The 13,093-nt window shown below is 34.0% G+C and overlaps 1 protein-coding gene across 1 annotated transcript; it reads right to left on the reverse strand.

Annotated features, from left to right (window-relative positions):
- Positions 1-1,714: 1,714 nt before the first annotated feature.
- LOC135092634 (golgin subfamily A member 6-like protein 24) lies at positions 1,715-12,758 on the reverse strand. The gene is made up of 3 exons (XM_063991238.1): positions 11,853-12,758; positions 7,717-7,805; positions 1,715-1,811 (listed from the first exon to the last, which is right to left on the reverse strand). Exons 1-3 carry the CDS (start codon positions 12,756-12,758, stop codon positions 1,715-1,717), a joined length of 1,092 nt encoding a protein of 363 aa, XP_063847308.1.
- Positions 12,759-13,093: the final 335 nt, after the last annotated feature.

Consider the following 13,093-nt stretch of genomic DNA (forward strand, 5'->3'; position numbering starts at 1 on the left):
GTATGTTAAATTTACTCTTAACATTTATTTTCTATATCTATATATTTTTTTCGTCTTTCCTAATTTATTTCATTTATATTGATTTTTGTTTTCTGTTTCTTTCTGAACATTTTAAGTTTACTCTTGACATCTATTTTCTATATCCAATATCTATTTGTATATATATTTTTTCTCTTTTCTTCTTATTTTTATTGACTTTTCTGTTATTATATTAGGGCATCGTAACAGCGACATAGCATTGCAAGTCATCACCCAACACTACCGTTATATCACTCATCACTACTCATCCCATTTTTTTTTTTTTCTCTTTTCTTATTAATTCACTAATTCAGTCTTTTTTCGATTTATTTATTTTCTTATTTATTTATTTTTTTTCAGAATTTTTGAACGATTTCTTTAAAATCAAACGCCATTTTCTTCCAGCGCCAAGGCCGCTTATTGCATTCCTCAGCCCATTTTCTGTCCCGCCCTGCGTTTTCTTCCTGCCCTTTGTCTTCCTTCTTTCTCTTTTCCTGATCCCTCCTCTCTTCCTCCTGGTCTCTTCTCATCCCTTCCATCTCTTCCTCCTGTCTCATTCTCTCTATCTCCTGCTGTTTCCTCCTTTCCTCCTCCAGGTGCTGGCTCAATCTTTCCTCCAATTCCTGCTGCCATCTCATTCTCTCCGCCTCGTCTCTATCCTCTCTCTCTTCCTTCTCTGCCTCACTGCCTTCAACATTCTCTGCCGCCTCCTCCTCCTTTCATCTCCCTCTTTCTCTTCCTCCTCCTGTTTACTGCTCTCATTTCCTTCTTCATCCTTCTGGCATTTTTCTACTCTTCTCATCCTCTCCTCTTTCTTTTCTCGCCTGATATTCTCTAGCTTCCTCTCTTCCTCTTCCCTCCTAAGCTTCTTCCTTCCCCACCTCTTCCTCCTCCTCCGCCTCCGCCTCCTCCTCCTCCTCCTCCTACTCCTCCTCCTCCTCCTCCTCCTCATCCTCCTCCTCTTCTTCTTCCTCTTCCTCCTTTTCTGCATTTTTCTTGCTCCAATTTCTCTCTCATGTCTTATCCTTCTTCATCTGGTTCTTATCTTTCCGGCGCTTCTCTCATTCTTTTTCCTCTTCTCCCAATCCACCCCCCTCTCTTCATCCTCCTCCCAGTACTTCGCTCTTTCTTCCGCCCGCTCCTCTTCTTCTTTCTTCTCTTCCTTCTCTTCCTCCTTATTCTCTTTTTTCTGCTCCTGCTCCTCTTCCTCCGATGCTTTAATTTCTGCTTCTTTCTTTGCCTCTTCTTCCTTCGTTCATCGTCCTTTTCCCGCCACTGGTCCTCTTCTCTACTCTGCCGCTGGCTTCCATCCTCTTCCTTCCATGCCTTTTCCTTCCTTTGCTTCTTTCGCTTCCTCTCCCCCTCCTTCCTTTCCTGCCTTTCCTGTGGTTCCCCGCCGGCCTCCTCCTGGCGGCAGAGCGACTTGTACGCCGCCTGCAGCTGCTGGAACCGCACGGTTGCAGCAACTGCGTCGCCCGGATTCTTGTCGGGGTACAGTTCGAGGACGTTTCGTCGATAGGACCGCTTGATCTCAAGAGGAGCATCGCGGGCCACGCCGAGCACAGCGTGAATGCTTCTGGCAAAATGGGTGCTCATCCTTGCTTTTGCCAGAGTAAGCAAGTGTTTCGAAGTGAATCCACTTCTAGTCACTGCCACTTATTGGTAGATTTCTTTTACTAAGTACTCGCGATATCATTTACACAGTACACACTTGAGAACTGAGACACTGATATGACAGAGGTGAAGTGATGCTTCGACGCTCTCTCTCTGGTGACTGACTTCTAGCTGTTTTACTGAAGAAGAGAGGGGGAAGAGAAATAAGAGTTTGTACACATTGAAGGTAAAGTAGGAAATAGGAAGGACAGGAGGAGTTAAAAGTTGGCGGGCTGTCCACCTTGCTATTCTTGTGTAAGATTTATGGTGAGTTTTTTGCTGGCTGGAGATCAAGGTAGGAGTCGCCAGTCAGGTTTCTTTACTGAACCTAGACAGTTGCTTTTATTTATTTATTTATTTATATTTATTTTTTAAATTTTATATACTGATTTCTTCTTCTTGTTCTTGTTCTTCTTTTTTTACTATTTATTTATTTATTTATTTATTTATTTTTTCACTACCAAGGAGTGTACAAGTACATAATTGTACTAATATTTTTTTTCTTTTGCAGGTGCTTTACTGGATTCGATATCCGTTATATAAGTAAACCCTGATCAGTACTGAACTAGGTGAGTAGAGGTAAGTATTAGTCCTAAGACATCAGAAACTAAAAAAAAAATAATAATAATAATAATAATAATCCCTTTTTCCTCCTAAGCAGTAAAGAAGATAAAGTACTAATCTTAAAAGACAAGTAACTCAAGTAACTTATGATATACTTTTTTTTTTTCTATGCAATAAAGAAGAGTTAATAAACTGTTGATCCAGTCACTTTGTTTCATCATCCTGTAAGTCTGAGACAGAGCAGTGCTGGGAAAGGTAAGTAGGAATACCTAGTAAGTACTGACTTGTTAAGTGTAAACTGAAGGATTATTCATGTGGTGTGGAGACTCGAGGTGTTTTAGCGACTGAGATGTGGTTGTGTGAAACTGAGGAGTCGGGCAAGTTTGTATACTAGATAAACTGCTCGGGAGATTTTTATTATATCCTTCTATGTTTACTTGAGCATGAATTAGATTTTTATAGATATAATGATCGTCCAGGTGTAATGGTGTCCAGACTTTTGCTGCCTGTTCGTGAAGTTTGATATTTATAGGTTGTGTTTTGGTAGCTTTATGAATTTCCTCTGTGGTGAGTGTATGTGGGTACTTTTGACCTGCAGCGAAGCGAAGTAGTCTATTTTGTACCTTCTGTAGAATACTGATCTGGGTAGTGGATAATACATAAACAGGGACAGGGGGATATTCTAAAATGGGTATTACTAATGCTTTAACCAGGCGTGTTTTAATTTTGGTTGGTAGATCTCGTAGAATATATAATTTCCTTAGTGCAGCATTGGCTTTATTCTTTCTTTTTATAGTGTTTGTTTTATATCCGTAACTGTTGATTTTGAGGCCAAGGGTTTTTTCCAGTAGATTTAAATTCTATTTCAGTGCCCTTTATATTTAGTGGGTGTGTGACTCTGGCGTCGAAGTGTAACGGAGTGGACTTCTGTATGTTAGTTTTTATTTTGCATTTTTCCTCAAATTTATTGATCTTTATTATTTCTCTCTCAGTGATGATATTTATTATAGATTTAGATCTTCCTTGATATCCAATAACTTGTGTCATGTCATCTGCATAAGTGATATATATGTATATATATATACCTTTGTAGGGTTTTCTGATGTCGTTGGTATATATGGTGAAGATGGTTGGCGAAAGCACACTGCCCTGAGGCACTCCGCACTCTAAGTTGATGTTTGGACCTGTGTAATTATTTATTTTGACGCGGGCTTTCCCATCATTCAGGAAGTCACAGAGAAGTCGTTCAATGGTTGATGGAAGTTGAAGATGTAGTGTTTTGTATTTCAAACCGTTATGCCACGCTTTGTCGAATGCTTTGGATATATCACGTAAGATTATATGGCACTGCCTCCGTTGGCTTTGTATTGAGCTATTTGCTCGGTGATTAATGCTAAGGCCATATGAGTGCCTTTCCCCATGCTAAACCCAAACTAAATTTTCGTTATAGAGATTATTTATTTCTAGGTGTTTTCTTAATCTGTTGTTGATAATTCTTTCAAAATTTTTTTCCAGGGACTTCCAGAAGTGAAACTGGTCTATAGTTTTCGACCTGGTGTGGAGATTTATCAGCTTTGGGTATTAATAATTGAAGCTTTCCAGTGGTCTGGGAAATAACCAGATGAGAGATATGCATTAAAAATGTCTTTGAGGCGGTTAATTGCGGATTCAGGTAATTCGTTATCGTCTTGGCTGAAAATCCTGGACCAGTGTTGTCTGTGCAGCTCTTCTTTGTCTGGCGTAGAGAATACTTTGGTGTTGTGGGAGTTAATTAGGTAGTGGGCTTCTGGAATGGACTGTCCTGTCGGGTTCTTATTTTTTTTCCAAAAGAACTCTGGGTTAGGGAAGCTTGCTTCGATGTTTTGTAGAGTTTTGCTCCAGCTTTCGTTGGAACTTATAATAAGAGCTTCGGATAGATAAGTTTTTATGGTTTTATAGGTTAAGAAGTGGTGTGGTGTCCAGCCGTAAACTGTTGAGTGGTGTTTTATTGCGTTAAATTGAGAGATTATTTTTTGTGTGCGATAGCTGAGCTTTGGGTGCGGTAGAGGGCGCAGGTGCATGCAAGGAATGTGTGCGTCTATTGAAGTTTCAGTGATTTTGTGGCAGTATGTGATTGGTGTGTCTATTACTTCGAGGGCAATGTTGTCTAGGTTATTGTGTTTAGTATTGTTGTCAGTGCTTTCTTGGAACAGGCTCCACCTTGATCTTTTAAAGTCAGGTCTGGGGGGTATTGGTACATAAATGGGTGAAGACGAAATAGTAAGGTTGACGGAAGAGTAAGGCAAATTGGGATGTGGTCACTTGTGAGACGTCCCTGTGAAATATGAGTGTTGTGATGAGTTTTGTTAATTTGTGAGTATTAAGTCAGAATTTGTTCCTCTCCGATGGGTGAAAAAGTAGGAAAAGGAGAGCCAATATGTTGAATCGTCTTGTTTTTAATTAATGTGCTAAGCTGAGTGCCTTTTTATTGCTATAACCAAGGATGGGGTGGTTGGCGTTAAGGTCGGCAATTAAGTAAACTGGGATGTTTCTGCGGAAGAGTCTGCGGAAGAGGTGAAGTCTGGGATTGGAATGTATGGTCTTAAAACTGTCACTGCGCTGCTTGTGTCCTGCTTCTCTCCTTCTTGTCTGTTGTCCTTGTTACGAGCCACACGTTAGAGTTGGAGTCAAAACACTTTCAAACATAATTTTCTTGGATGTTAGAGGTACATGTGCATCCTTCAGTAGTGGACATAATGCTCCTGTTTATTTAGTATATTGCACTATTCTATCGGTTATTTCTTGTTTATTATTTCCTTTTGTTGTAAATACACTTCCTAAGTATTTCACTTCTTCGACGTCTTTGACTCTGCTTCCCTGTATTTCCACCACGAAGTCTTCTTATTCCCCTCTACAGAATTTCATTATTTATTTGTTTTTCCGCCTTCATCTTTAAACGTGCATTTGTCAGTACCTCGTGAATGTCAACAGTGGTCCTTCCAAGTCTTGCCTGTCGTCACTCCATACGGCTGTATCATCCGCGTATCCCATTGTGTCTCCTTCTCCTGGTTGTCTATGTCCCCTTTTGTAACACTTCATTACTGCATCCATGTCATCCATCGTCTTTCCTTTATTTATTATATTTTTTATTGATTTTCTTTTCTTTTAGTGTATTTTGAATTTAGTCAATATTTATTTCGTATAGCTATTTCTATGTTTTTTTTTCGCCTTTTCTCAGTTTATTATATTTTTGTTTCTTTTTCTTTTGGTGTATCTTAAGGTTACTCTTAATGTCTATTTTTTTATGTTCTATATCTGTTTCTACATCTTTTTTTCTTTTCTTAATTTATTGTTTTATTGATTTTTTTTCTTTTAGTGAAGATTAAATTTACTCCTAATAGCTATTTCATAGCTATATTTTTTTATTTATTTAATTTTTATTTCTTTTTCTTTTAGTGCACCTTAAGTTTACTTTTAGTATCTATTTTCTACATGTATCTTTTTTTTTCGTCTTTTCTTAATTTATTATATTCTATTAATAGTTTTCTTCTAGTGTATCTTAAGGTTACTCTTAATATCTACTTTCTATATCTACATCTATATATATATATATATATATATATATATATATATATATATATATATATATATATATATATATATATATATATATATATATATATATATATATATATATATATATATATATATATATATATATATATATATATTTTTATTTTTTTTCTTTTCTTTTCTTGATTTTATTATATACTTTTATTGATTTTCCTGTTTATCTTAAATTTACTCTTATTTTCTATAGATTTATCTCTTTTTTTCGTCTTCATAAATTATATTTTTTTAATCATTTTTTGTGCATCTTAAGTTTACTCTTAATACCTGTTTTTATATATATTTCTAATCTTTTTTTCTTTTCTTAATCATTATATTTTTTTCAGATTTTTTTCTTTTAGTGTATCTTAAATTTACTCTTAATATCTATTTTCTATATATTTTTTAAAATTTATTTATTTTTTAAAAATCTATCTTAAGGTTACTGTTTATATCTATTGTCTATGTCTATATATCTTTTTGTCTTTTCTTAATTTATTTGATTTTTTATTGTTTTTTTTTTGTGCCTCTTAAGGTTACTCTTAATATCTATTTTCCACATCTATATCTATTTCTGTATCTTTTATTTTCTTTATTTTTTTCTTTTTATTGACTTTCGTGTTATTATATTTTGACACCATAACAGCAACGTAACATTGCAAGTCATCACCTAACACTGCCATTACACCACTCGTCACTACTCATCCTGTCTTTTCTCGTTGCTTTTCTTTTCTTTTCTCTTCTCTTCTCTTTTTCTTTCAATCAATTGAATTTTTATTGACTTTTTTCTTTTATTACATCTTGAGTTTACTCTTGATATCTATTTTCTATATCTATATTTTTACTTCGTCTTTTCTTAACTTATTATATTTCATTGTTTTTTTTTTTGTTTCGTTTGGAATATCTGGAGGTTAGTCTTAGTATTTATATCTATTTCTATATTTTGTTCTTTTCTTAATTTATTTAATTTTTACTTATATTTTTCTTTTTACTCTTAGTATCTATTTTCTATATTCTCTATCTATTTCTACATTTTTTCCTTTTCTTAATTCACTATATTTTTATTTATTTTTCTTTTATTGTATCTTAAGTTTACTCTTAATATCTCTTTTCTGTGTTTATTTCTTTGTATTTTTTTCTTTTCTTAATTTATTTAATTTTTATTGACTTTCTTTTAGTGTATCTTAAGGTTACTCTTAATATCTATTTTCTATATCTATATCTTTTTTTATATTCTTTTCTTAATTTATTTAATTTTTTATTGAATTTTATTTTTTGTTTTAGTGTATCTTAAGGGTACTCTCAATATCTGTTTTGTATATTTATTTTTTTTCGTGTTTTCTTAATTTATTTAATTTTTATTGATTTTTCTTTTAGTGTTACTTAAGGTAACACTAAATGTTTTGTATATCTGTATCTATTTTTGTATCTTTTTTTTTTACTTTTATTAATTTATTTCATCTTTATTGATTTTTTTTTTTTGTTTCTTGAGTTATTCTTAATATCTATTTCCTCTGTATATATATCTTTTTTTTTCGTCCTTTTTTTAATTTCCTATACTTGTATTGACTTTTTTCTTTGAGTGTATCTTTAAGGTTACTGTTGATATCTATTTTCTATATCTTGCTTTACTTCTTACTTCGGCTCCCAGTTAGAGATGAATCTCTGCCAGTGGGGCAAGCCTCCTCATCCATTCTCGTCTGTCTTGCTTAGTCCCTTGTCTTCTAAGTTCCTCTATTTCTGTCATGTTGTATCTATCCAGTGTCTCCTTAACAGCATCTCTCCATCTTTTCTTGGGTCTTCCCCTCGGCCTATTACTGTTTGGTCCCCATTCCATTTTCTTTTGGCAATTCTTCCCTCGTCCATCTTCTCAAGATGTCCTAGCCACCTCACCTGAGCCGCGTCCATTTTGCTGAACACTGAGACAACTCCAAAATCTTCTCTGATTTGATTATTTCTGATTTTATCTCTTCTTGTCTTTCCTGTAATCAGTCTTAAAACTGTCACTGCGCTGCTTGTGTCCTGCTTCTCTCCTTCTTGTCTGTTGTCCTTGTTACGAGCCACACGTTAGAGTTGGAGTCAAAACACTTTCAAACATAATTTTCTTGGATGTTAGAGGTACATGTGCATCCTTCAGTAGTGGACATAATGCTCCTGTTCATTTAGTATATTGCACTATTCTATCGGTTATTTCTTGTTTATTATTTCCTTTTGTTGTAAATACACTTCCTAAGTATTTGACTTCTTCGACGTCTTTGACTCTGCTTCCCTGTATTTCCACCACGAAGTCTTCTTATTCCCCTCTACAGAATTTCATTATTTATTTGTTTTTTTTTTTCACCTTCATCTTTAAACGTGCATTTGTCAGTACCTCGTGAATGTCAACAGTGGTCCTTCCAAGTCTTGCCTGTCGTCACTCCATACGGCTGTATCATCCGCGTATCCCATTGTGTCTCCTTCTCCTGGTTGTCTATGTCCCCTTTTGTAACACTTCATTACTGCATCCATGTCATCCATCGTCTTTCCTTAACTTATTATATTTTTATTGATTTTCCTTTTTTTTTTTTTTAAGTGTATTTTGCATTTAGTTATTTACTTTCTATATCTATTTCTATATTTTTTTTGTTCGCCTTTTCTTAATTTGTTATATTTTTTTTTCTTTTGGTGTATACTCTTAATATCTATTTTCTATATTCTATATCTGTTTCTACATTTTTTTCCTTTTCTCAATTTATTATATTTTTATTGATTTTTTTTCTTTCAGTACATCTTAAGATTACTCTTAATAGGTATCTATTTTTTATATCTATTTCAATTTTTTTTCTTTTCTCTATTTAATTTTTATTGACATTTTTTTCTTTTAGTATATCTTAAGTTCACTCTTGATATCTATTTAAGATAGATTTTTTTGTTTTCTTAATTTATTATAATTTTATTGATTTTTCTTTCTATTTTCTTAATATATATTTTCTATATCTATATCTTTTCTTTGTTTTAATTTATTTAATTAGATTTTATTTTATTGTATCTTAAGTTTACTCTTAGTATCTATTTTCTATATCTATATTTTTTTTTTCGACTTTTCTTAATGTTTTATATTTTTAGTGATTTTTCAATAGCTGTGTCTTAGTTTATTCTTAATATTTATTTTATATATCTATATATTTTTTTCTTTTCTTAATTTTTTTTTTTCGTTTTTTTCTTTTAGTTTATCTTAAGGTTGGTTACTTAAGCTTAATATCTACTTTCTGTATCTATATGTACATATATTTTTTTCTTTTCTTGATGTATTATATTTTTATTGATTTTTTTTTTGTGTATCTTAAATTTACTCTTAATATCTGTTTTCTATATATCTATTTCTTTTTTTCGTCTTTTCTTGAATTATTATATTTTTTGTTGATTTTTTTTTCTTTTGGTATACCTTAAGTTTACTCTTAAGTGGACCCTACACGATCAATATTATTGACACAATATATTGACTCATTTTATTGTGCAATAAAATATCAAACACTTTTTGATGTCTTCAATATATTGTGTCATTCTTCAATACCGCCCTTCACTGTCTGTAATATTGTACAATACGGAATATTGTGCAATAATATTGATCGTGCTGGGTCACCTTTAATATCTATTTTCTATATCTATATCTATTTCTACATGTTTTTTTTTCTTTTCTTAATTTATTTTCTATACATATTTTTTTTTCTTTTTTATTTGTTTATTTTTTCTTTTTCTTTTTTTATTTTAGTGTATCTTAAGGTCACTCTTAATATATATTTTGTCTATTTTTTTCTTTTCTAAATTCATTTGATTTTTTTTCTTTTAATGCATCTTAATGTTATTCTTAATATCTATTTTCTATATCTATATTTTCTTTTCCTTTATTTTTTTTTCTTTTTATTGACTTTTGTGTTATTATATTGGCAGCATAACGTAGACATAACACTGCAAGTCATCACCTAACACTGCCATTACGTCACTCATCACTGCTCATCACATTTTCTCTCTTCTTATTTTATTTTTATTGATTTAAGGTGTACCTTAAATTTACTCTTATTATCTATTTTCTATATATCTATTTTTTTCGTCTTTTTCTTAAATTATTATATTTTTATAGATTTTTCTTTTTGTGTACTCTTAATAGACCTATCTATTTTCTATATCTATTTCTATATTTTTTCTTTTCTTAATTTATTATATTTTTACTGATTTTTCTTTCTTTTAGTGCATCTTAAATTTACTCTTAATATCTATTTTCTATAAATTTATTTATTTATTTATTTTTTCTCTTAGTGCGTCTTAATGTTACTCTTAACGTCTACATATATATATATATATATATATATATATATATATATATATATATATATATATATATATATATATATATATATATATATATATATATATATATATATATATATATATATATATATATATTTTTTTTTTTTTTCGTCCTTTTTAATTATTTGATTTTTATTGTTTTTTTTTATTTTAGTGCATCTTAAGGTTACTCTTAATATCTATTTTCTATATCTATTTCTATATTGTTTTTCTTTTCTTAATTTATTATATTTTTACTGATTTTCTTTCTTTTAGTGTATCTTAAATTTACTCTTAATATCTATTTCCTATATTTTTTTTCTTTTTTTTTTCTTTTAGTGCATCTTAATGTTACTCTTAACGTCTATATTTTTTTTTCGTCCTTTTTAATTTATTTGATTTTTATTGTTTTTTTTCTTAGTGCATCTTAAGGTTACTCTTAATATCTATTTTCTATATCTATTTCTACATCTTTTTTTTTCTTTTCTTAATTTATTATATTTTTACTGATTTTTTTTCTTTTAGTGTACCTTAAATTTACTCTTAATATCTATTTTCTATATATTTTTTTCTTTTTTTTTTCTTTTAGTGCATCTTAATGTTACTCTTAACGTCTATATTTTTTTTCGTCTTTTCTTAATTTATTTGATTTTTGTTTGTTTTTTTTCTTTTAGTGCACCTTAAGGCTACTCTTAATATCTGTGTTCTACATCTATTTATTTTTTTTCTTTCTTATCTTTTTTTTCTTTTTATTGACTTTTCTGTTGTTATATCAGGGCATCATAACAGCAACACAACATTCCAAGCCATCACCTAACACTGCCATCACTATTCACTACTCATCCATTTTTTTCTATCTTTTATTATTTAATTCACTCATTCAGTTTTTTTTTCGATTTTTTATTTTTTATATTTTTTTTCCAGAATTTTTGAACGATTTCTTTCAAACCAAACGCTATTTTCTTCCAGCGCAAAGGCCGCTTATTGCGTTCCTCGTCTCGTTTTCTGTCCCGTCCTGCGTGTTCTTCCTGTCCTTTCTCTTTCCTTTCTCTCTCTTCCTGTTCCCTCCTCTCTTCCTCCTGTTCTCTTCTCATCCTTTCCATCTTTTCCTCCTGTCTTATTCCCTCCACCTCTTGCTGCTTCCTCCTTTCCTCCTCCAGGTGTTGCCTCAATTTTTCCTCCAATTCCTGCTGGCGTCTCACTCTCTCCTCGCCGCGTCTCTTTATCCCCTCTCTCTTCCTTCTCTGCCTCACTGCCTTCAACGTCCTCTGCAGCCTCCTTCTCCCTCCATCCCACCTCCCTTCTTCTTCCTCCTGTTTACTGCTTTCATTTCCTTCCTCCTCCTCCTCCTGGTACTCTTCTACTCTCCTTCTCTTCCTTTCCTCCTCTTCTGTCTCCTCTGTTTGTCGCTTCCTTCTCATCCTCTCCTGTTCTTTTTCTCGCCTGATGTTCTCTTGTTTCTTCTCTTCCCTTCTAAGCCTCTCTTTCTCTCTCTCTTCTTCCTCTCGTCTAACCTTTTCTTTCTCCTTCTCTTCTTCTTCTCGCCTAATCCTTTCCTTCTCTTGGTGTTTAACTCTCTCTTTCTCCCGCTCTTCCTCTTCTTTCCTCCTCCTGCTTTCCTCTTTCTCCTTCTCCTCCTCCATCTCCCTCTTTCGTTCGTTCGCCTTTCTCTGTTCCTCATGTCGCCGTCTTCTCATCCTCACCTCTTCCTCTTGTTGTCTCTTTCTCTCTTCCTCTCTTCGCTTCTTCCTTCTCTCCCTTGCATTCTGCTTACCCACTGGTTTCTCCGCTTTCCAGTTCTTCTCCTCCTCCTTCTCCTCCTCCTCCTGCTCTTCCTTCTCTGATGTTCTTTTATTCTTCCTCTTCCTCTCCCATGCTCTCTCTTTCTTTATTTCCTCCTTGTCTTTGCGGGGCCCCGTCTCCTGTTTCTTTCTTTCCTCCCAGTCCATTTGCCTTTCTTCTTCCTTCCCCACCTTTTCCTCCTCCTCCTCCTCCTCCTCCTCCTCCCCTTCTTCCTCCTCCTCTTCTGCTGTTTTCTTGCTCCATTTTCTCTCCCATGTATTTTCGTTCATCTGATTCTTATCTTTTCGGTGCCTTCTCTCATTCTTTTTCTTCTTTTCCCAGTCCTTCCCCCTCACTTCATCCTCCCAGTACTTCGCCCTTTCTTCCGCCTGCTCCTCCTCTTCTTCCTTTTCTTTCTCCTCATTCTCTTCCTCCTCCTCCTCCTCCTCCTCCTCCTCCTCCTCCTCCGATGCTTCGCTGCTCTGCTTCTTTCTCTGCCTTTTCTTTTTCTTCTTCCGTTTATCGTCCTTTTCCCACCACCGGTCTTCCTCTTTACGCTGCCGCTGCCTTCCATCCTCTTCCTTCCACGCCTTTTCCTGCTGCTCTTCTCGTTTCCACTCCCCCTCCTTCTTTTCCTGCCTTTCCTGTGGCTCCCCGCCGGCCTCCTTCTGGCGGCAGAGCGTCTCGTACGCCGCCTGCAGCTGCTGGAATCGCACGGTTGCAGCAGCTGCGTCCCCCGGGTTCTTGTCGGGGTGCAATTCGAGGGCCTTTCGTCGATAGGCCCGCTTGATCTCCTCCAGTGGAGCGTCGCGAGCCACGCCGAGCATAGCGTGAATACTTCCGGCAAAAGGGGGACTCATCCTTGCTTTTGCCGTAGTATTCCGCTGTTAATTTACTTCTAGTCGCTTTTTCTTGCTGATAGATGTTTCTCCCTGATGATACTACACGCGATATGCTTTTCGAGTACGATTTACACTTGACAATTAAGACGCTGTTACGACAGGGGAGATGTTGCTCCTACGTTCTCTCTCTAATGACTGATTTCTAGGTACTTATACTGGCCTTTTTATACGGAGGCAGTGGATCACGATCAGGAACTGACCAATCAGATTGTCGGAAGACAGCCAATCAGATGCTACAATTTGAGGTACATGAACCACAG

The sequence above is a fragment of the Scylla paramamosain genome, chromosome 40 (assembly GCF_035594125.1).
Source record: "Scylla paramamosain isolate STU-SP2022 chromosome 40, ASM3559412v1, whole genome shotgun sequence".
NCBI classification, from domain to species: Eukaryota; Metazoa; Arthropoda; class Malacostraca; order Decapoda; family Portunidae; genus Scylla; species Scylla paramamosain.